This window comes from Hemiscyllium ocellatum (genome assembly GCF_020745735.1).
Source record: "Hemiscyllium ocellatum isolate sHemOce1 chromosome 27 unlocalized genomic scaffold, sHemOce1.pat.X.cur. SUPER_27_unloc_17, whole genome shotgun sequence".
Lineage (NCBI taxonomy): Eukaryota > Metazoa > Chordata > Chondrichthyes > Orectolobiformes > Hemiscylliidae > Hemiscyllium > Hemiscyllium ocellatum.
The window spans coordinates 45,001-70,414 of record NW_026867484.1 but is presented as its reverse complement, the minus strand read 5'-3'; the positions used below and the strand labels follow the sequence as shown (position 1 = coordinate 70,414).

Below are 25,414 nucleotides of genomic sequence, written 5' to 3'. Positions count from 1 at the left end.
GTAGGACCATCCACGTTTTGGGCATGAGCCCTTCATCAGAAATGATGTATGGATGTACAAAGGGGGCTCAGCGTCCAGTGAATGCCAGTTGTCAGAAGTTGCAGCAAGCAATGAGCAAAGCAAGTGGTATGTGAACAAGAGGAATTGAGTTCAGAATTAGGGATGTCTTCCTGCAGTTAGGGGGTCATTGAATATATCTAAGACTGCATTCATCTGATTTTTGAACATCAAATAAGTGAACATTTATGGAGAAAGGCAAGAAAATGATTTTAAGACCGGTATAGGACAGTTACAGAGTCATACAGCACAGAAACAGACCCTTCAGACCAACTAGTCCATGCTGAATATATTCACAAACTCAACTAGTCACAGCTGCCTGTGTTTGGCCCATGCCCCTCCGAACCTTTCCTATTCATGCACTTATCCAAATGCCTTTTAAATATTGTTACTGTACCTGCACCCACCACTTCCTCTGGATATTCATCCGCACACAAACTACTCTCAATGTATAAAACAAAAGATTACCTTTCATGTCTTTTTAAAAGCTTTCTCCTCAAACCTTCAATGACAAGGCCTCCACAGCCTTCTGTGGCAGTGAATTCCATAGATTCACCACTCACCTCCATTCTGAAAGGTCTTCTCTTTACTCTAAGGCTGTGCCCACTGGTTCTAGTCTCTCCAACCAATGGAAACATCTTCCCAACGTCCACTCTGTTCAGGATTCAGTATTGTTTGTTTCAATTAGAACACCCCTCTTTCTCCCCCCCCAAGTGTGGGCCTGTTAACCAGCATGAACCAGACCCTTCAGGTTGTGGTACAGGAAAGATGAGGTTGCGCAAACTGAGAATGGAGGGAGAGTGTGTGGGATGGAGATTTTCAAATTCTAGGGAACAAGAGAGAAGAAATAGAGTTCACTATAAATTAGAATTGATTGGATGGGCTGAAGGGCCAAGGAGTGGCAGATGAAAATGCATGGTTTGCATTTTGGTCAAGCAATGCAAGAAAGACTGACACACTTCAGAGGGGTGTTGCAGAACAAAGAGACCTTGGAGTGCAAGTTCATAGTTCGTTGAAGGTGGAGTCACTGGTAGACAGATTAGTGAAGAAGGCATTTGGTATGCTTTCCTTTATTGGTCAGACCATTGAGTATCGGAGTGAGGTGGGAAGTTTATCTGAACAACAAAGGAGTGGATGTTTATGGGGGGGAAGCAGAAAATGGTTTTAAGATTAGTACAGAACAGTTACAGAGTCATACAACACAGAAACAGACCCTTCAGTCCAACTACTCCATGCTGACTATGTACTGAAACTAAACTAGTCTCACCTAGATTGGCCCGTATACCTCAACCTTTCGTATTCATGTACTTATCCAAATGCCTTTTAAACATTGTAACTGTCCCTGCGTCCACCACTTCCTCTGGACATTCATTCCACACAAACCACTCTGTAAAAAAAAAATCATGCCCCTCATTACTTTTTAAACCTTTCTCCTCTCACCGTCAAAATTTGCTCTCTAATCTTGAAACCCCCACCCAAGGGAAAGGACCTCCGCCTTTCATCTCATCTATCCCCTTCATGATTTTTATAAACCTCTAAAAGGTCACTTTTCAATCTCCTGTGGTCCAGTGAAAATGAGTGTGGTGCTGGAAAAAATACAGAAGGTCAGGCAGCATCCGAGCAGCAGGAAAATCTACGTTTGGGCATAAGCTCTGATGAAGGACTTATGCCCGAATCATTGATTTTCCTGCTTTTCAGATGCTGCCAGTCCTGTGCTTTTCGAGCATCGCACTCTGGACTCTGATCTCCAGCATCTGCAGCCCTCACTTTCTTCCAGTGAAAATACCTCGGCCTATCCACCGAGATGGAGGTAGATTCATATCCAGTTATGATCTGTGCAATGCTGGTCCAAGCTTGAAAGACCAAATGGCCTACTCCTGCTCCCAATTCTGACACTGTGTCCAGGATGTCAACAGACCACAAGACATAGGAGCAGAAATAATGCCATTCTGCCCATCAGCTCTGCTCCAACATTTAATCATGGCTGATGAGTTTCTCAAGCCCATTCTTCCACTTTCTCCCTGTAACGCTCAATCCCCTTGATACTCAAGAACCGATCTGTCGCAGTCTTAAATTTTCTCAGTGACTTGTCCTCCACAGCCTTCTGTGGCAATGAATTCCATAGATTCGCCGCTCTCTGGCTGATGAAGTTTCTCCTTGCCTCTATTCTGAAAGGTTTTCCCTTTACTCGAAGGCTGTGCCATCAAGTCCTAGTCTCTCCTACCAGTGGAAACATCTTCCCAATGTCCACTCTGGCCATGCTGTTCAGTATTCTGTATGTTTCAGTTAGATCCTCCTGAGTGTGGGCCTGTTCATCGGAATGATCCAGACCCTTCAGGATGAGGTTCAGCAAAGTAAAAATGGAGGGAGAGTGAGTGGGATGGAGATTTTCAGCTTCTCAGGAATAAGATAGGAAAGAGTGTTCACTATGAATTATAATTCATTAGATAGGCCGAGGGATAGTAGATGGAGTTTGATTTAGAGAAATGTGAGGTGTTGCATTTTGGAAAGGCAAATTGGGACAGGATGTATATACTAAATGGTCAGGTCCTGGGGAGTGTTCCTGAACCAAGAGACAGGAAGTATAGGTTCCTTTCCTTAATAGTGGAGTCACAAGTAGAGATGGTAGTGAAGAACGTGTTTGGTATGCTTTCCTTTATTGGTCAGTGGATTGAGTATAGGAGTTGGGAGGTTATGCTGAGGCAGTAGAGGAAGTCATTTTTGGAATACTGTACACAGTTCTGGTCTCTCTACCATAGGAAAGATGTTGTGAAACTTTTGAAAGGATTTTGAAGAGAGTTACAAGGCTGTTGCCAGAGTTGGTGAGTTTGAGCTACAAGGAGAGGCTGAGTAGGCCAGGAATGTTTTCCCTGGAGCATTAAAGGCTGAGGTGACCTTAGAAGTTTCTCAGGGGCATGGATAGGGTGAATAGCCAAGGTTTGTTCCCAGGGGAGGGGAGTCCAGAACAAGAGGGGCATAGGTTTTAAGGTGGGTGAGGAAAGGGACCTGAAAGGCATTTTTTTTCAAGCAGAGGGTGGTGCATGTATGGAACAAACGAACAGGGGAAGTGGAGGAGGCTGGTACAATTACAACATTTAAAAGGCATCTGGCTGAGTACATGAATAGAAAGGGTTTAGAGGGATGTGGTCCAAATGCTAGCAAATGAGAGGAAATTAATTTAGGATATCTGTTCGCTATGGACGAGATGGACGGAAGGGTCTGTTTCCATGCTGTATGATTCTAATCGTCTTCGGTGAAAGCAGAAATGTGGTTATGAAGAATGGACTTTTTTGCCCTTACTGGGAGCAGAAGTTACAGTAAAATCTTTCAATTGTGAGACTGCAACTGAGTACATCTGGGATCTTGGTGGGAGATGGGAATTCATTGCACTGTGGAATGCAGCCCTATCCTATCCACACATTTCTGCTGGTGAATGAGACCAGGTGTCAAGATTAGGGGGAGTAGATTTAGGACAGACATTAGGAGGAACCACTTCCCAGAGAGTCATGAATCTATGGAATTCTTTGCCCATGGAAGCAGTAGAGGCAGCTTCATTAAGTATATTGAAGACACGGTTGGATAGGTTTTGCATGGTCGGGGACTTAAGGGTAGTTGGGACAATGCAGGGAGGAGGAGCTGAGATGATGGATAAATCAGCCATGATCTTAATAAATGGCGGAGCAGATTGGACGAGCCAAATGGCCTACTCTTGCTTCTATTATTATGAAACTATAACCTTGCATTTCCCATGGTTCACCATGGCATGTTGGAACCGACGGGCAATGAGTTGAGCTTCCCTGAATACTTCTAAGTGCCCGTCACATTCTTCCTCATCTGAACAGATCCTGTGTGTGCGTAGGGCTTGTCCATAAGGGGATGGCTGTTTTGGGTGGAAGCTGGAGAAGTGTATCATCGTGAGTTTATGCGTGGTTTTGAGGTTGTGTGTGGTGCTGAGTTGCTGCCCATCCTTGATGGAGATGCAGGTGTCCAAGAATGAGACAGATAGTAGAGAATAGTCCAAGATGAGTTTGACGATGGGATGGAACATGTTGATATCATTGTATAGCTTTTTCCGTGACTCCTCTCCATGCATCCAGAAGAAGAAAATGTCGTCAATGTACCCGGTGTATAGTGTTGGTTTGAGGCCCTGCGTAGAGAAGTCGTCTTGTTTGAACCAGTGCGTGAAAATGTTGGCATATTGGGGTGCAAATTTGGTCCCATGGCTGTTCTGTGTGTCTGGATGAAGAACTGGTTGTCAAAGGTGAAGATGTTGAGATCGAGGATAAAGTGGATGAGTTGTAGGATGGTGGTCAGAGATTGGCAATTGTTGGTGTTAAGTAATGAGGCTGTTGCCGTGATGCCGACATTGAGACTACTGGTCTGTGGGTGCTGAGTTTCTGTAAGAAATCTGTAGTGTCGTGACAGAAGCTAGGGGTTCCATGAATGATTGGTTTCAAGATGCCTTTGACATAGTTGGAGAGATTCTCACACAGTCCTATTGTCAGGGATGTGCAAGTTAGGATGGATTAGCCATGGGAAATACAGAGTAAGGGGGTAGGTATGGGTGGGATGCAAAATAGAGGGCCAGAATGGGCCGAACGACCTGCTTCCAAGTTGTCAGGATTCTATGACGCCCCCAACGAAGGAGAATTGTATCTGCATCTATCCTGTTAAACCCCTTTCAGAATTCTACTAGTTTGAATAAGATGACTTCTGGTTCATTGAGGTATACAGCACGGTCCAACCCCTTCATGCTGACCAGGATTCCCAAATTAAACTCATCCCATTTGCCTGCATTTGGCCCATATCCCTCTAAACCTTTCTCTTCATGTACCCATCTAAATGTCATTTAAATGTTGTAGCTGTACCTGCATCTACCATATCCTCAGCAAATTCATTCCACATGCAAGCAACATTCTGTCAAAACGTTGCCTTTCAGGTTCCTTTTAAATCTCCCTCCTCTCACGTTAAAACAATATGCCCCCCAATTTTGAGCACCCCGACGCGAAGGAACAGCCCTTTGCTATAATCCTTATCTGCACGCATCAGATTTTATAAATCTCAATGAGGTCACCCCTAAACCTCCTGTGCTCCACCCTCTCCTTATAATTCAAACCCTCCAGTCCTGGTAACGTTCTGGTAAATCTTTACCGAACCCCCTCTAATAGAGTTCTTCCTATAACAGGGTCACCAGAACTGCACTCAGTATTCTAAAATGGCCTCACCAACATTCTGTACATCCTCAACATGATGTCTCAACTTGGAAACTCAACAGCGTGAACAATGAAGGCATTTGTGCGAAATGTCTTCTTAACCACCCAACCTACCAGTGATGCAACTTTCAAAGAACTGTGTACCTGAACTCCTACTCCTCCATGTCTCTGTTTCACAACATGATCCAGCAATCCCTCATTTTTATTCATAACACACACACAAACACTCCATCACACACACTTTACCAAGCATGTGCACATGCTTGCATGCACTCTCCACACAAATCCACATGCATACAGAGTCTCTCATGCATGCACACACAAACTCAACTCTGTGGAGTGATTTTGTATTGGCAGAATTATATTTGCAGATTCATTCAATTTTGCTCAAAAAGCACACAATTTGCAGGCAGTCAATCCATGTAATTTTTATAAATTCCTATTTTGGAAATAGAACCACTCTGATTCAAGATTGGAATACTGACAGACTCGAGCACTTTTCATGCATTGTTTGAACTGAGATGCCACCTTTTTTAAAAATAAAACCTTATGTCATCTAGAGAACGTGACTTAAAAGAGAAGCGAGTCAAACAGTCAGGGCAGGCAGGGACAAGGTAGGACTAATAAATTAAACTGCATTTATTTTAATGCAAGGGGCCTAACAGGGAACGCAGATGAACTCCGGGCATGGTTAGGAACATGGGACTGGGATATCTTAGCAATTACAGAAACATGGCTCAGGGATGGGCAGGACCAGCAGCTTAATGTTCCAGGATACAAGTGCTACAGGAAGGATAGGAGCGGAGGCAAGAGAGGAGGGGGGCGGTGGTAGGGGGTGGCATTTTTGATATGGGATAGCATTACAGCTGTGCTGAGGGAGGATATTACCAGAAATATATCCAGGGAAGCTATTTGGGTGGAACTGAGAAATAAGAAAGGGATTATAACCTTATTGGGATTGTATTATAGACCCCCTAATAGTCAGAGGGAAATTGAGAAACAAACTTGTAAGCAGATCTTCGTTATCTGTAAGAAAAATAGGGTGGTAATAATAGGGGATTTTAACTTTCCAAACATAGACTGGGACTGCCATCGTGTTAAGTGTTTAGATGGAGAGGAATTTGTCAAGTGTGTACAAGACAATTTTCTGGTTCAGTATGCAGATGTACCTACTAGAGAAGGTGCAAAACTTGATTTACTCTTGGGAAATAAGGCAGGGTAGATGACTGAGGTGTTAGTGGGGGAGCACTTTGGAGCCAGCGACTATAATTCTATTGGATTTAAAATAATGATGGAAAAGGATCGACCAGATTGTAAATTGGAGAAAGGCCAATTGTGACGGTATTAGGCAAGAACTTTTAAAAGCTGATTGGGGGCAGATGTTCGCAGGTAAAGGGATGGCTGGAAAATGGGAAGCCTTCAGAAATGTGGTAAAGAGAATCCAGAGAGAGTATATTCCTGTTAGGGTGAAAGGAAAGGCTGGTAGATATAAGGAATGCTAGATGACGAAAGAAATTGAGGGTTTGGTTAAGAAAAAGGAAGCATACGTTGTGTATAGTGAATCCTTAGAGTATAAAGGAAGTAGGAGTATACTTAAGTGGGAAATCAGGAGGGCAAAAAGTGGACATGAGGTAGCTTCGGCAAGTAGAATTAAGGAGAATCCAAAGAGTTTTTACATACATATTAAGGACAAAAGGGTAACTAGGGAGAGAATAGGGCCCCTCAAAGATCAGCAAGGCGGTCTTTGTGTGGAGCTGCAGAAAATGAGGGAGATACTAAATTAGTATTTTCCATCAGTATTTACTGTGGAAAAGGAAATGGAAGGTATAGATTGTAGGGAAATAGATGGTGACATCTTGCAAAATGTCCATATTACAGAGGAAGAAATGCTGCATGTCTTGTAACCACCTAACAGTGGATAAATTCCCAGGACCTGATCAGGTGTACCCTCAACTCTGTGGGAAGCTGGAGAAGTGATTGCTGGGCCTCTTGCTGAGATTTGTATCATTGATAGTCAACAGGTGAGGTGCTGGAAGACTGGAGGTTGGCTAACGTGTTGCCACTGTTTATGAAGGGTGCTAAGGACAAGCCAGCAAACTATAGACCAGTGAGCCTGACCTCTGAGGTGGGCAAGTTGTTGGAGGGAATCCTGAGGGACAGGATGTACATGTACTTGGAAAGGCAAGGACTGATTAGGGATAGTCAGATTGGGTTTTTTTGAGGAAGTAACAAAGAAGATTGATGAGGACAGAGTGGTAAATGTGATGTGTATGGAATTCAGTAAGGCATTCGACAAGGTTGCCCATGGGAGACTGATTAGCAAGGTTAGATCTCATGGAATACAGCGAGAACTAGCCATTTGGATACATAACTAGCTCAAAAGGTAGAAGACGGAGGGTGGTGGTGGAGGGTTGTTTTTCAGACTGGAGGCCTGTGACCAGTGGAGTGTCACAAGGATCAGTGCTGGGTCCTCTACTTTTTGTCGTTTACATAAATGGTTTGGATGTAACCATAAGAGGAACAGTTAGTAAGTTTGCAGATGCCTCCAAAATTGGGGGTGTAGTGTACAGCGGAAGAGGGTTACCTCCGATTACAACAGGATCTTGACCAGATGGGCCAATGGGCTGAGAAGTGGCAGATGTAGTTGAATTCAGATAAATCTGAGGTGCTGCATTTTGGGAAAGCAAATCTTAGTGGGACTTATACACTTCATTGTAAGGATCAACTAGGCAAAAGTGAGGACTGCAGATGCTGGATACCAGAGTTTCGATCAGAGTGGTGCTGGAAAAGAGCTCTATTCCTGATGAAGGGCTTTTGCCTGAAATGTCGATTTTCCTGTTCCTTGGATGCTACCTGACCTGCTGTGCTTTTCCAGCACCACTCTGATCTAAAGACTGAATGGTAAGGTCCTAGGGAGTGTTGCTGAACAAAGAGACCTCGGAGTGCAGGTTCATAGCTCCTTGAAAGTGGAGTTGCAGGTAGATAGGATAGTGAAGAGAACTTTTGGTATGCTTTCTTTTATTGGTCAGAGTATTGAGTACAGGAGTTGTGAGGTCATGTTGCGGCTGTACAGGACATTGGTAGGGCATTGTTGGAATATTGTGTGCAATTCTGGTCTCCTTCCTATCGGGAAGATGTTGTGAAACTTGAAAGGGTTCAGAAAAGATTTACAAGGATGTTGCCAAAGTTGGAGGATTTGAGCTATGGGGAGAGGCTGAACAGGCTGGGGCTGTTTTCCCTGGAGAGTCGGAGGTTGAGGGGTGATCTCATAGAGGTTGACAAATTTATGAGGGGCATGGATAGGGTAAATAGACTAAGTCTTTTCCCTGGGGTCAGGGTGTCCAAATCTAGAGGGCATAGGTTTAGGGTGAGAGGGGAAAGATATAAAAGAGACGTAAGGGGCAACTTTTTGACTCAGGGTGGTGCATGTATGGAATGAGCTGCCAGAGGAAGTGGTGGAGGCTGGTACAATTGCAACATTTAAGAGGCATTTGGATGGATACATGAATAGGAAGGGTTTGGTGGGATATGGGCCAGGTGCTGGCAAGTGGGACTCGATTTGGTTAGGATATCTGGTCGTTGTGGACAAGTTGGACCGAAGGGTCTGTTTCCATGCTGTACATCCCTATGACTCTATGTTCTGGGATTTACATATTAATGATCTGAAACCTGCAACCCGTTTTAAAAGAGGAAAGACTGAATAGCAACCTTAGGTTGTTCAATATATCCTATCAGTTGCATGACACTGTGATCTTTTGCTATAAAATCGCTGTCTTATGCTCATGCACCACAGCTCCCCGATGAAGGAGCAGTGCTCAAAAAGCTAGTGCTTCCAAATAAACCTGTTGGACTGTAACCTGGTGTTGTGTGATTTTTAACTTTACCCACCCCAGTCCAATACCGGCACCTCCACAACATTTTTAGTGAACACAGCCCACACCTCCTGGTGCTGCCAGGAAACATTACAATGCTGATGAAGCGAAGCACTCTGCACTCCTGAAAAACTTAGAATTTCAAATAATACTAGCTACTCACTCACTGCTTCTGCTGATACATGACATTGGAAACTCTGTGCAGGAGGCTGAAAGAAAGGAGCAGCTTTAAAACAAATCCTCTTGGAGTTCAAAGCTTTCAATGAGAGTCTGAGCCCGGCGATAAGTTCAGGTAACCTTTCTTGCGAACCAACTTTGTTACAGCTTCAAATCCCCTCAGCAAAAAGGCACAGAAAAGATAGCTGTTTTTAATCAGCTCAAGGTCAAAGCTCACACACTCCCCATTCCACTTTCTTTACTATTGGTCGCCACCGAGTTGTCCGTTTGTAATTGGATCCTTGGTACAGCCGTAACCCGGAGGAGGTGTTGCCTCATTCAGCAATTTCACCCCATACACTGCATCTAAGTCAGTTTCTTCCCACTCGTTTGCCCAAGTGGGACAGTGTTGAGTCATCCATATTGCTGTGGGTTGGCAGGGCACAGGCATGGGTAAAGCCCTTACCGCACTCTGAGCAGCTGAAGGCCTCTCCCTGGCGTGGACCCACTGGTGCCTCAGCAGAACGAATAACTCACTGAAGGCCTTCCCACACTCTGTGCAGAGGAACAGCCTTTCCTGCAGTCTCCACACTTCCATGGTTTGTCCATGGGGCAGGATTCCTCTGGTTTCTCCATGGCCAAAGCTGTAGCCGCACACAAGTGAGTGAGTGTATAGCAACTTCATGCCGTGAATTCCTCTTTCCAGGCTGTTTCAGGTTCCACACTCCAAGGTCATGTTGTGGCTGTACAGGACATTGGTTAGGCCACTGTTGGAATATTGCATGCAGTTCTGGTCTCCTTCCTATCGGGAAGATGTTGTGAAACTTGAAAGGATCCAGAGAAGATTTACAAGGGTTGGAGGATTTGAGCTATGGGGAGAGGCTGAACAGGCTGGGGCTGTTTTCCCTGGAGCATCGGAGGTTGAGGGGTGACCTTCTAGAGGTTTACAAAATCATGAGGGGCATGGATAGAATTAATAGACAGTCTTTTCCTTGGGGTTGGGGAGTCCAAAACTAGAGGGTGTAGGTTTAGGGTGAGAGGGGAAAGATATAAACGAGACCTTTTCACACAGGGTGGTACGTGTATGGAATGAACTGCCAGAGGAAGTGGTGGAGGCTGATATAATTGTAACATTTAAAAGGCATTTGGATGAATAGGAAAGGTTTGGAGGGATATGGGCCAGTGCTGGTAGATGGGACTCGATTGTGTTGAGATATCCGGTCGGCATGGACGGGTTGGACTGAAGGGTCTGTTTCCATGCTGTACATCTGTCTCTTATGATAATTGGTAAACAAGTTAAGTCATAAAGGTTAGGTCATCTTTATCTTGAGATACAAAGGGCTTGCAGAGTGTGGTTAGTACTTTCTCATCGGTCTACTTCTGCATTCTAATGGTTTTAGTAGTTATTTATACAGCTATAGACACAAACAGCAGCTCGTCACGTAGCAATGCAAAAGCAATCTTGTGCAGCTCCTTCAGCCATTTTATCCAACCTTCCAGAGGCCCCATATCCTCTCACTCTCCCTCCATTCTCACTTTGTCGTACCTAATCCCATCTCATCCTGAAGTGTCTGGTTCTTGCTGATTAACAGGTGTCACAAAGCTAGTACCTTTTTTTTCCTGAAAGATGTTCCTTGGCTCAAGGAGACTGTGTCTTTGATTTTTTTTCCCCCAGAGGGATAATAAACTGGGTCAATCTCCGATCAGTCTGCTTTGGTACAGAGATGAAAAGGATTTTAAGATGCCTTTTGTTTATATGTAAACTGATGAGATTTCAGGCCAAAGTGGTCATATTTTAGAAGTGGCCTGTATATTAAAAAAAAGGGGGCGTAGTCAGCTCTTGAGCTGAGCAGTTTTAGTTCATCTTGAACTGGTTGGAAGCTGTGTGGCATTGCTCTCTCGCGTGCTCTCTACTTCAATCTGTAGGCATGTGTTCTATTTATACTGATTTTCAGATTGAGTTTGCTTATTGGGACTGTTGTATATATTCAAACAGCATAATTAAGTTCTAGTTGGATAGGCTGACCTCTGTAGGCATTCTTTATTCTGATCTTTGTGTTTAATGATGTAATTTTATGAATAATTCTCCGTTTTAAAATCTAGTCATCAACCAAGCAAACTTATTCCAGGTAATTTTTACTGTACACTTACCAAAACAAATTGCAAAGTCATGGTGTGGGGCTGCCTGCTTAAGAATGTTTTGCATGGTCTGGTTTAGTCCATAACACAGGCCCACACACAGGGAGATCTAATTGAAACATACCGAACACTGAATGGCCTGGGCAGAGTGGACGTTGGAAGATGCTTCCACTGACAGAAGAGACTAGGAACCGAGGCCACAGCCTTCAAGTAAAGGGAAGACCTCTTAGAACAGAGATAAGGAGGAACCTTTCAGCCAGAGAGTGGCGAATCTATTGAATTCATTGCCACCAATGGCTGTGCAGGCCAGGTCACTGAGGATATTTAAGACCGAGATAGATAGGCTCTCGAGTATCAAGGGGATTGAGAGTTACGGGGAGAAAGCGGGAGAATGGGATTGAGAAACTTATCAGCCATGATTGAATGGTATGAAGATACCTGATGGCTGAATAGCCTAATTTTGTGCTCCAATGTTTCATGGTCTCTTGCTGTCCTTAGACTTATGAGGGTGAGAATTGGGAGCAGGATGCCATTTGGTCTTTCGGGCCTGCACCAGCATTGAACAGATCATAACTGGATATGAATATACCTGCATCTAGGTGGATATGCTGGGACATTTTTCACTGCAGCACAGGAGGTTGAGAGGTGACCTTAGTTTATAAAGTCAAGAAGGGATATTGATGAGGTGCGTGGCAGATGCTGTTTCCTTCGGGTGGGGGTTTCAAGATTAGGGAGTACATTTTTAAGGTGAGAGGAGAAAGATTTAAAAAAAAAGACATGAACAGTACTTTTTTCTTTTGATTCCACACACAAACCACTCTCTTTCAATGTCCTGAGGAAATGGTGGATGCAGGAATAGTGATAACATTTAAAAGACATTTGGATAAGTGCATTAATAGGAAAGGTTTGAAGGGATATAGGCCAAACTAGATGGGATTAGTTTAGTTTGTGAATATAGTCAGCATGAATTAATTGGACTGAAGGGTCTGTTTCTGTTCTGTATTACTCTGCAACTGTTCTGTACTGGTCTTCAAAACTTTTTTTTTAATTTCCCCCATCACCATCCACTTTGTTGTTCAAAAATCAGATGAACTCAGCCTTGAATATATTCAATGACCCCCTAACTGCAGGAAGACATTCCTACTTCTGAACTCAACTCCACTTGCTAATATACCACTTGCCTTGCTGATTGCTTGTTTCACCTCTGACAATTGGCATTGACTAGTGTAGAAGGACGCTGAGCCTCCTTTGTACATCCACACATCATTCCTGTTGAAGGGCTCATGTCTGAAACGTCGACTCTCCTGGTCCTCGGATACTGTCTGACCTGCTGTGCTTTTCCAGCGCCACACTTTGACTCTTAATGTCTAGCATCTACAGTCCTCACTTCCTTCACATCCCAATGTGTCACTTTTAAACAATGCAACTCCTTTCTGATTTTTATTCCACATTAAACGCTACATTATCACATTGTGGTAACGCAATTGCCATGTGTTTGCCAACTGAGAACAGACCTGGACCAATGTTTCCATAGTCCGTCCTGCATTCACTCTCTTTCCTTTCACTTGCTGTAAGTCAACAATTGAAGCCCAGAATGCAAAACAAGAAATGGAAAAGAGAGTGCTGTACCTCACAGATATTGGACAGAGGAATGAAGTTGCAGTCTGGGGTCGCAGCTCAACCATTCAGAGATGAGCAGCTTCCAAAGCTCATGGTCCGACTTCCGCATTCAGAGAATGGGGAGCTCTGACTGGCAGGAGGTCCAGTCTCTTTCCGATCCTCCAGGGCGCTCTATTGGTCCATCAAAAGAAGGTCACAAACCGTTTGTGCGGAAATCTAGGAGTATACGCAGATTTTTGCTGACACCGAAGAGCATAAGCAGTCCTTTGCTGCCTCTGACTCTTATTCGACATAGTTGGAACCTATATCACAAGACTAGGAATACACCGCTCACCCATTACAGCCTATACCTAACTGCACATATTTCAGTGCAGATTCAGAAAAGTGCCTGCAGCTTTTTAATAAAATTGAAGATGCTTTAATGATGTTTCTGAATATATCACCTTAGCTATTCTTCTTTTTAAAGATCAGCCATTTCTCATGCACCCCCATCTCTCATATAGACTCATCAACATTCATTCTCTCTCTTTCTTGAGGCACGAGAAATAACAGGTACTGGGGGGAAAAGGGAAAGAGAATGGTTGGGGGTCTAGAGAGAAAATTGACAGGAGTTGGGGGGACAGGAAGAGAATGGACAGCGGGCAGCGACACCACAAATCCCACCTTTCCCAGGACCTCAGCAGTTACTTCTCAATATACACATGGCCATGGCAGCAGAATCATATAATCCCTGCAGGCTATTTGGCCCATCTAATTCACAGGAGAAAGTGAGGTCTGCAGATGCTGGAGATCAGAGCTGAAAATATGTTGAATTCCTGATGAAGGGCTTATGCCCAAAACGTTGAATTTCTTGTTCCTTGGATACTGCCTGACCTGCTGCGCTTTTCCGGCAACACATTTTCAGCCATCTAATTCACACCAAACTTCCAAACAGCATCCCACCAGACCAACTCACCTACCATATAGCTCTGCAGCTCCCCATGGCTTACCCACCCTAAACTGCAGATTGTTGGACTGTGGGTAGAAACCACAGCACCCAGAGCTAAACCATGCACAAAGTCCACACAGACAGTCCCCAAAGGCTGGAATCAAACCCAGGTCCCTGGCGATGTGAGGCAGCAGCACTAGCCACAGAGTCACTGTGCTGCCCATAGCTTTGGGGTTCTGCTTTGTCTTTGTAGCTTCTGACTGGCTGTCTCCTCCTGACATTGTTGGACCACACCCACTGCAGCCTCCCTTTCCCACTTCTCCAGCCCTAAGCACGTTGGTTCCTGAATCCTGGTGCCATCTGGCCTCCTGCTGCCAACTGCAGAGAACAGAGACGATTGTCACTATTCTGTCCCTTACCGTCACCTTTCTCTCCTCCCCCCCACCCCAACTTTGTTCTTCCTCCCACCACCCAGCCAGTTAACTCCTCCCCCCCCTGCAGCCCTCTCTCAAATCCCCTTTACCTGCGTGATTCACACTCACACCCACCTGATCCTGTCCACTGACCCAATGAGAAGGCTCTGTCTGGAGATGAATGACCATTACCCGGAATAAAATGCTGGTTAACTTTTCCCCCTGATGTCTATGCAGCCTGGCTTCCAGCTCCAATTCTGAGCCGAAGGTCCTCCAGCATGTGTTTGCTCTCATCCAGAGCCTCCCACCTTCTGCAAAACAAAACACAAGTCCCACCCTGTACTGTCCAATGCGTGTTGTGTAACTGCTCAATTGTTTTTAGTGGCTGAGCAGAGGCTGATAGCCAAGTTCGGAACCCATGAGGATGGTCTCAACAGGGACTTTGGGTGACCCCACTACATTATACACACTCTCTCTCACACAGTCACACAGACCCTCTCATATACACATGGTCTCTCAGACACACACATACAAACACACCCCACTCACACCCATGCACACGCCTTCTCAGAGGCTTATACTCCATCACACAGACAAACTTTACCAAGCATGCACACATGCAAACACATACACATGGGTCTATGGGGTGAATTTACATTTGCAGATACATTCATTGTGCACTTTCTGAGCAGAAATCGGCAGGTAGTCAATCCATGTATTATTTTATAAATTCCTACTTTGGTAATAGAACCAGTCTGATTCAAGATTCGGATACAGACACACTCAAACTTCACACCTTTCATACATTGTGAGAGCTGAGCTGTCACCTATTTTTATAAAACCTTAAGTCATCTCGAGATTGTGACTTAAAAAGTGTTCTGGGATTTATACATTAATGAATCAAAACCTGCAACCCATTCTAAAAGATGAAAGACTTAACAGCAATCCAGGTTTTTTTCAATATATACTTTCTGTTCTATGACACTGATCTTTTGCTATAAATTCTGTGCCTTATGATCCTGCTCCACAGCTACCCGATGAAGGAGCAGCGCTCTGAAAGCTAGTGCGTCCAAATAAACCTATTGGACTATAACCTGGTGCTTTTTAACTTAACTATGATTTTTAATTTTACCCACCCCAGTCCAACACCGGCTCCTCCACATCGTTTTTAGTGAACACGGCCCACACCCTTTACTGCTGCCAGTAAACTTTACAATGCTGATGAAATGGTGCAGCACCTGCACTCCTGAAAAATTTACAATTTTTAACGATAGTAGCTACTCATTCACTGCTCCATCTGATACACAGCATTGGAAACTTAGTGCAGGAGGCTGAAAGAAATGAGCAGCTTTAAAACAAAAACCATTTGGAGCTCAAAGCTTTCAATGAGAGCCTGAGCCCGATGTTAAGTTCAGGTAACCTTTAGTGTGACCCAACTTTGTTACAGATTCAGATTCCCCCCCCCAGCAAAAAGGCATAGAAAAAGTAGGTTTTTTTAAAAACAGCTCAAGGTCAAAGCGCACACACTCTCCCCACCCAACACCACCGCCACCAACCCCTCCAACCCGTTGCTCCTTCAATCTTCCTGCGATGGCACGTGAACTCGCTGATGGCTCCGCAGGTTGAAGGAGCGGGTGAAACCCTTCCCACACTGAGAGCAGGTGAAGGGTTTCTCACCCGTGTGGACCCGCTGGTGGTTCAGCAGGTTGGAGGAATTGCTAAAAGCCTTCCTGCACACGGTGCAGGGGAACGGCCTCTCCCCAGTGTGGAACCGCTGATGGGTCAGCAGGTGGGAGGAACTGTTGAAAGCCTTCCCGCACTCGGGGCAGCTGAAGGGTCTTTCCCCCGTGTGGACACGCCGGTGGGTCAGCAGGTTGGAGGAATTGCTGAAGGCCTTCCCGCACTCTAAACAGCTGAAAGGCCTTTCACCCGTGTGGACCCGTTGGTGGTTCAGCCTGTAGGAGGAACTGCTGAAGGTCTTCCCACACTCTGGGCAGCTGAAGGGTCTTTCCCCTGTATGGACACACCGGTGGGTCAGCAGGTTGGAGGAATTGCTGAAGGCCTTCCCGCACTCTAAACAGCTGAAAGGCCTTTCACCTGTGTGGACCCGTTGGTGGTTCAGCCTGTAGGAGGAACTGCTGAAGGTCTTCCCACACTCTGGGCAGCTGAAGGGCCTTTCCCCGGTGTGGACCCGCCGGTGGGCCAGCAGGGCAGAGGAATAGCTGAAGGCCTTCCCACACTCAGGGCAGGAGAACGGCCTCTCCCCCGTGTGGACCCGCTGGTGCTTCAGCAGGTCAGAGGATTTGCTGAAGGCCTTCCCGCAGTCAGGACAGCTGAAGGGCCTTTCCCCTGTATGGACCTGCCAGTGGGTCAGCAGGGCAGAGGAATCACCGAAGGCCTGCCTGCAGTCAGGGCAGGAGAATGGCCTCTCCCCTGTGTGGACCCGCTGGTGCTTCAGCAGGTCGGAGGAATTGCTGAAGGCCTTCCCACACTGAGCAGCTGAAGGGCCACTCCCCCGCCTGGACCCGCTTGCGGGTCAACAGAGTGGTGGAATTGCTGAAGGCCTTGCCGCACTTGGGGCAGCTGAATGGCCTATCCCCAGTGTGGCTGTGCCGATAAGTCTCCAGGGCAGACGGGGCATGAAAGCCTTTCTCACAATTATCACACTTCCATGGTTTCTCCACAGGGCAGGATTCCTCCGGTTTCTCCATGGCTGAAGCTTCAGCTGTACACAAATACGTGTACAACCCCCTTCTCGCTGTGAATTCCTGTTTTCAGGCCATATAGCTGTTACACACTCCACGCTCAGTGCGCTGCGACACTAGGGTCTCTCATCTAGTCCCACTGATGCTGAAATAGTACTCAAACAAGAACCAAAAAGCTTGTTTCCTTCTCACAGAATCATAGTTGAAAATTGTTGCGGTCCTGATGGATTGGGTGACTGTCAGACATTGATGTCAAAGTGAGGACTGCAGTCGCTGGAGAGTCAGAGTCAAAAAGTGCAGCGCTGGAAAGGCACAGCAGGTCAGGCAGCATCCGAGGAGCAGGAGAGTCAATGTTTCTGGCATAACACTTGCACCTGTTCATTTTGAAACTTCTGTCTTCAGATCTGCAAAAAGAAATTGTAAAATTCATCACTGTCAGTGCAGGGTAGAAATTCAGAACAAGCAATTCTACTTTCTGCAGAATATTCTTTTCTTATTCCACAAAATTGAAAACACCATCCCACTCTCTCCCCCTCTGTTCTCACTCCGCTCTAACTAATTCTTACGGGGCAACCAACAAGGTGACTTTGTCACTGTATGAGTTCAAAATTAATATGAAAGAAGTCTTCGATAAGTTGTTGGCACTGAGAAGATGACAAGGCACTGGGACTCGATGAAATGTATCCAAGGATCTTGAAGAAAAGGACGACAGAAATTGTGGGAGCACTCGCCATAATTCAACAGTCTTCCATGGAATCGGAGGAAGTGACTGGAAAACTGCAAACATTATAGCCTTATTTAAGGAAGGTTGTAAAGATATACTCAGCAATTATAGGGCAGCCAGTTTAAATTTGGTGGAAAAGCAGAATTAGTTATTCTGGTCAAAATTAGTAGTCACATGGAGAAAGGTGGATTGATTAGGAAGAGTCAGCGTGGGATTGCTGAACGGAACATTGCATTTCACTAACATGATGGTGTTTTTTGCAGAAGTTACAGGCTTGACGAGGATAACACTTCAGCTCTCCTCTTTGTTATCTATCCTGGCTGTCCTAGGGAGTCTGGTACCCCTACAGCCTTGACGTTAGGCTGAATTTGAGGGGTTCAAAGCACCAAAGTGTGACTTCAAATTACTTGGCTGCACGGGTGTCTCAGTTTTGCTATCGTATCTCTCCCATAAAAGCTGGCAGAACAGGCTGTGTACAGGAGTCTGCTGGGCACCACCTTCATTCATCAAAAGGGAAAGAGCTAATGATTCAGCACCTCAGTAAATCTTGAGGCAGTCTTGGCTCCTATGCACATGTTGGGATGCATGTAAGGAGATGTTTATATTTTGCTTCTGTACTGAGAATTCATAAATTGAAGCCAGTGTACATTTTAAAAATATTCAAGATTAAAAGAGGAGATCAATATTATACAACAATCCAACAACCCCGTCCCAAGACAACATGCGCCTGACCTTCTTAAAGCTGGCGGCCGGTTGCCCGGACAACCCGAGAGCTCCTTCCCCGGTGAAGTAAACACTGGGCCTGTGGGGCTTTTATTCGCGGCCTGCGGCCTCCCCCTAGGAGTTTATAAACTCCCCAGTCTCCCTCCTCCCGCGGTTCCCAATCCTACCCTGTCTCACTGTCTCCTCTCCCCGGGGGCAGGAGCCAGGTCTTGGCGCTCGGACCTGGCGACCTCCCCGGGATGTTTCTGAAACCTGGTCCTGTTCTGAAGAAGGGTCCCCGGACCCGAAACACGTCCTCACATTTCTCTCAACACGAGCTGCCGGACCTGCTCAGCTTTTCCAGCGGTTTCTGTTCTTGTTCCTTCAGCCGCCGGCGCCATTCCTCTCCCACACTCAGTAACACTGACTTTGTCCCATTGCACATGCGCCAACTCACAGGGGGCGGGAGTCCCACCTGGTAACGTCATCACCCGCCGAGGTGGCGCGGTTGGAGGAGTCCTCCAAGAATTCGGAGACAATGGGGGCGGGGCGATCGTTTTTCCCGCCCCCAGCCACTTGAAAGGTGGGTTTCTTTAAAGTTTGAATGTAGTTTTCTTTCAATTTTCAGAAATGTTATTCCAGACCTCTGGAAGGCTGAAGCATTGAGAAACTTGCAAACATAAACAAAAGGATACGAATAAAATTCATAAAAATAGGTAAGGCAAATTACGAAATAATTCCAGCACAAAATATCAAACAGAATAGCAAGAGCTCCTATTGATGTGCTGAAGGGAACAAAACCGCTGTGGACTTGTTGGGCCGAAGGGCCTGTTTCCACACTGTAAGTAATCTAATCTAAAAGTCAGAGGCTGTAGAAAGGGTAGAACTTAAACAATCAACGTTGACATGTACACTATCAGGATTGAGGGTGGACAGGTCCCCTGAGCCTAATGGCCCACATTCTAATGTACTAAAGCAAGTGGCGGCAGAGATAGTGGCTTCGTTAGTTACAATATTCCAAAATTCCTTGGACATAAGAAAGATTAATTGACTTTATTTAAGACTGAGATGGGTAGATTCTTGATTGTCAAGGTGATCAATGGTTACGGGGAGAAAGCGCCAGAAAGGAGTTGACTTCAGCCGTGATTGGATGATGGAGCAGACTTGCTGGGCTGAATGGCCTCATTTCTGCTCTGATATCTTATGATTCCACTGGAGTGGAAAAATGCTAATGTAACACCTGTATTCACAAAGGGAGAGAGGCAATATGTGAGAAATTGCAGACCAGTTAGTTCAACATGTGTTGATGGGAAGTTGTTAGGATCAATTATCAAGGAAGCAATATCAGGATGTTTGGAAAGTCAAAACTCTTCAGATAGCTCCTTTCAAACTACTACCGTTAAGAAGGTCAAGAGCAGCAGTTACATGGCAGACCATTACCTGCAAGTTCTCTTCAAAGACACTCACCGTTGGAGCAGCACACACATTTCAACACACGGAGATTACAAAGATAAAGATGGGAGAAACCATTGGAGAGATTTGAAGACTAAAATGAGAATTTTAAAATTTGGTTGTTGCTTGAATGGGCACTAGTACAGGTCAGTGGTCACATGAGCCATAGAGGAATGAGAATTGTTGCCATGAAACAAGAGCAAAGTCTGAGATGATTTCAAGTTTCCAGAAGGGCAAATGCGTAAAATTATTGATTGCAGCATTGAAGTAGTCCAGCCTGGAGGTAAGGAAGAGACAAAAGATGATTCCAGCAGCAGCAGCTACTTTGAGAATGGGACTGGCTCGAATAAGATGACAGAGGCGGATACAGGAGGCTTTGTGCTGGCACAGGTCAGAAGCTCCTCTCAGAATCCAATGTAGCAAGTTATGAACACAGAAACAGACCCTTATCCGAGGATGGATGCGGTGTCCCTACATTGGACAGGCAGAAAACTAGCCACTAGGATATATGAACATCAACTAGCCACAAAAAGACATCACCCACTATCCCTAGTATCCTTACATATACATGAGGAAGGACACCTTCAGACAATAGAGAGGCTGTGATTAACAAGAAGACTAGACTTCTACTGGTCCTGCAGTACTCATCATTGGTCCATCAAAACAATGTAGTGCCGTTTTTGCGGACAGCTACAAGCATGCACGGTTTTTTTTGCTGACACCGAGGAGTACGCGTAGTAGACTCTGTGGAGATGGGGTTACTGACAGTTTCTCACTGTCCAAAGGCCAATGTGAGAAAAAAAGATCGAGCCACAATGACCACCACCACACTCCCGCCCCGCCACACCCACCCTTCCCCCCCCCCGTAGCTTGACATCTTAACATGTGCGCCTTGCTATTTTTGCTAATCACTTTACTCCACCTCTCATGATTTTATATATCTCATTAAGGTCACCCCTCAACCTCCTCTGCTCTAGTGAAAGAAGTCTCAGCCTCTCCTTATAACTCAAACCCTCCAGTCCTGGCAAATCTTTTCCGAACCCTCTCCAATAGTATTCTTCCTATAACAGGACAAACTGTACTCAGTACTCCAATAGTGGCCTCACCATCATCCTGTATAACCTCAACATTATGTCCCAACTCCTATATTCAATGGTGTGAACAATGAAGGCAAGTGTGCTAAATGCCTTCTTAGCCACCCAGTCTACCAATGATGCAACTTTCAAACTACGATGTACCTGAACACCCCCAGATCTCTCTGTTCCACAATACAACCCAGGGCTCTTCCATTAACTGTACAAGTCCTGCACTGCTTTGTTTTAGCAAAATGCAAACTCTCACTTTTATCCATACCTCTCAAACACACACTGTCAGACATACACACACCCCAACACTCTCAACTCCTGAGGCTTATACTCCAACACACCCACACTTTACGAAGCATGGTACGCGCACTCTGATGCACAAGGTCACATGCATGCATACACAGATATATATAAAATCTATGGGGTGAATTTGCGTTTGCAGAATTACATTTGCAGATACATGCAATTTCGCTCAAAAAGCACAAAATTTGCAGACAGTTAATGCAGGCAGCCAATCCATGTAGTATTTTATAAATTCCTACTTTAGAAATGATACCACTCTGATTCAAGATTGGGATACAGACAGACTCAAACCTCACATCTGACATGCATTGTCTGAGCTGAGAAGTCACCTATTTTTATAAAACCTTATGTCATCATGAGATTGTAACTTAAAAGAAATTCTGGAATTGATACATTAAGGAAACCTGCAACCCATTCGAAAAGATGAAAGACTTAACAGCAATCTATGTTTGTTCAATATAGCCTATCAGTTGCATGACTCTGTGATCCTTTCCTATAAAATCTGTGTGTTATGATCCTGCTCCACAGCTACCTGATGATGGAGCAGCGCTCCGAAAGCTAGTGCTTTCAAATAAATGTGTTGGAGTATAAACTGGTGTTGCGTGATTTTTAACTTTATCCACTCCAGTCCAAGACCGGCTCCTCAAAACAGTTTCTAGCGAACGCATCCCACACCTCCCAGTGCTGCCAGTAAACGTTACAATGCTGATGAAATGATACAGTACCTGCACTCCTGAAAAATTTACAATTTCTAATGATACAAGCTCCTCATTCACTGCTCCATCTGATACACGACATTGGAAACTTAGTGAAGCTGAAAGAGATGAGCAGCTTTAAAACAAAAATCACTTGGAGCTCACAGCTTTCAATGTGAGTCTGAGCCCGATGGTAAGTTCAGGTAACCTTTATTGTGACCCAACTTTGTTACAGCTTCAGATCCCCTCAGCAAAATGGCAGAGAAAAAAGTAACTGATATGTTTTTAAACAGCTCAAAGTCAAAACCCACACACTTCCTCCCACTTTCTTTACTATTAGTCAGCACCTAGTTATCCCTTTGTAACTGGAGAAAGTGAGGACTGCAGATGCTGGAGACCAGAGCTGAAAACATGTTGCTGGAAAAGCGCAGCAGGTCAGGCAGCATCCAAGGAGCAGGAGAGTCGACATTTCGGACATGAGTCCTTCTGAGTTTTGGTTTTCTTCACCACCAAAATGGTTTCATCGTTAAATACTGAACTCCAGGTTTCTGACCGAATTCCAATTCCGCCATCTTCCGTGGCAGGATTTGCCGGAACTCGGTTGTGAGTCCAGTTGATAATGGCACTAGGCCATCGTTCCTTCAAACCCCTGCGATGACAAATGAACTCGCTGGTGCCTCCGCAGGAGGGAGGAGCAGGTGAAGGCCTTCCTGCACTTGAGGCAACTGAAGGGCCTATCCCCCGTGTGAACCCGCCGGTGGGTCTGAAGATTAGAGGAATCGCTGAAGGCCTTCCCGCACTCGGGACAACTGAAGGGTCTCTCCCCCGTGTGGACCCGCTGGTGGGTCTGGAGATTAGAGGAATCGCTAAAGCCCTTCCCGCACTCGGGGCACCTGAAAGGCCACTCCCCGGTATGGACTAGCTGATGCCTCAGCAGGGCAGAGGAATCGCTGAAAGCTTTCCAGCACTCGGGGCAGCTGAAGGGCCTCTCCCCGGCGTGGAGCAGCTGGTGCTTCCGCAAGGTGCCCACTTGACTGAATCTCTTCCCACACTCGGGACAGCTGAAGGGCCTCTCCCGCGTGTGGACACGCTGGTGGGTCAGAAGGTGGGAGGAATTGCTGAAGGCCTTCCTGCATTCTGGGCAGGGGAATGGCCTCTCTCCAGTGTGGACCCGCTGGTGAGTCAGCAGGATGGAGGCCCGGGTAAAGCCCTTCCCACACTCAGGGCACCTGAATGGCCTCTCCCCCGTATGGCGCCGCTGGTGCCTCAGCATGGAGGAAGCCTGGGTAAAGCCCTTCCTGCACTCGGGGCAGGAGAATGGCCTCTCCCCCGTGTGGACCTGCTGGTGCCTCAGCAGGGTGGAGGCCTGGGTAAAACCCTTTCTGCACTCTGTGCAGGAGAATGGCCTCTCCCTGGTGTGACTGCGCTGATGAATCTCCAGGGCAGACGGGACACGGAAGCCTTTTCCACAGTCGCCACACTTCCACGGTTTCTCCACAGGGCGAGATTCCTCGGGATTCTCCATGGCCAAAGCTTCACCTGCACACAAACATGTGTATAGCCCCTCCCCGCCGTGAATTCCTCGTTCCAGGCCGTATCACTCATCCATGCTCCACACTCAGTGCGGTTCAACAGTCGGGTCTCTCATCCAGTCCCACTGATGCTGAAAATGTACTGAAACAGGAACCAAAAAGCTTTGCTCCTTCTCACAGAATCTAAGTTAAAAATTGCTGAGGTCCTGATGGATTGAGTGACTGTCAGATATTGATGTCAAAACAAGGATTGCAGATGCTGTACAGTGAGTCGAGAAGTGTGCTGGAAAAGCACATCAGGTCAGGCAGCATCTGAGGAGCAGGAGTGTTGATGTTTTGGGCAGAAGTCCTTCATTTGTTGATTTGAAACTTCTATCTTCAAATACTCTGTGAAAAGATTATAAATGTCATCACTGTCAGTCCAGAGTAGAAACTCAGAACAAGCAATTCTACTTTCTGCAGAATATTATTTTCTTTTACTATTCCACAAAATTGAAAGCACCATCCCACTCTCTCCCTCTGTTCTCACTCCATTCTAACTAATTCTCCTGAAGGTACTGATTCAGGATCTTACAGGGGCAGAGAAGCAAAAATATCAAGACTGACATCTCTCTGAAGTTTGGATGACTCCACCTGAAAGCTAATATCTTCCACAACATTGGGATGCTGCTGAGAGCGAGCAGGTCTAATTTTGGGAAGCAAACAAAAATGTTAATTCAGGGTGAATCCGCCATGCAGCTTCTTGAGGAACAACCAGACACAAAATGGTTAACGCCCCCAGGAAGAGGGGAACAAAATGAGACATCAAGGCATTAACACTGACACCAGAGAGAAACTGAACATACAGATGTGGCAAACATTAGTGGCAAGCCAGAGTCATAGAGATATACAGCACAGAAACAGACACTTCAGCCAAACTCTTCCAGATATCCTAAATTGAGTTGCATTTGCCAGCACTTGGCCCATAAGCCTCTGAACCCTTTCTATTCATACACCCATCCAGATGTCTTTTACATGCTGTAATTGTACCAACCTCCATCACTTCCTCTAGCAACTCATTCCAAACATGCACCAGGCTCTGTGTGAAAAATTTGCCCCTTCTTATGCTTTTAAATGTCCACCCCACCCTCACCCTAAACCTTGGTACTATCTAGTCCTGGACTCTCCTATCCCAGGTAAAAGACCTTGTCTATTTGCCTGATCCATATCACTGACTGATTTTATACAAGTCTATAAGGTCACCCCTCAGACTCTATCGCGCTAGGGAAAACAACCCCATCCTATACTTCCATCTTCACTCACCCGGGTAATTAAGATTCATAGCTGAGTTTGCTCCCTCCCTGGATTCACTCCAGTTGCTCAAGTAACAAATGTCCCTCCCTTCTCTCTCTCGCCCCCAGGATGAAGAGTTGCCCAGAGGGAGGAAGTTTCACTCTGAAACTGATAGGGCCACTTCCGCGCTGTGACATCAATAATGATTCACAAGGACGGACCTGGGCCAACACCCAACCCCCGCACTGCACCGGTCCGGACGCCAGCGTGCGACTAACCTGCATTACGACTGCTCCGGAGGGACGGCAGCATCCAGCTGACCCTTACAGCGCATGCTTCGAATGGACGGCATCCGGCTGACCCTCACTGCGCCTACTCCAGACGGCCGGCGTCCGGCTGACCCTCACTGCACCTGCTCCGGATTGACGGTATCCGGCTGGCCCTCACTGCGCCTATTCCAGACGGCCGGCATCTGGCTGGCCCTCACAGCGCCTGCTGCGGTCAGTGTCAGACTGACCCGCATTACCCCCACTCCAGACAGCCGGA

The 25,414-nt window shown here is 45.9% G+C and overlaps 1 protein-coding gene across 1 annotated transcript in view; it reads right to left on the bottom strand.

The window, feature by feature from the left end:
* Nucleotides 1–15,414: 15,414 nt before the first annotated feature.
* LOC132807437 (oocyte zinc finger protein XlCOF7.1-like) overlaps nt 15,415–25,414 on the bottom strand; it is a 16,683-nt gene continuing 6,683 nt past the window's right edge. Inside the window, exons 2-3 of the mRNA XM_060821610.1 lie at nt 22,771–23,983; nt 15,415–16,880 (exon numbers count right to left, since the gene is read on the bottom strand). Coding sequence (XP_060677593.1) covers nt 15,975–16,880; nt 22,771–23,589 — 1,725 coding nt within the window. The 5' untranslated portion in view covers nt 23,590–23,983 and the 3' untranslated portion in view covers nt 15,415–15,974. The remainder of the gene's footprint in view (nt 16,881–22,770; nt 23,984–25,414) is intronic.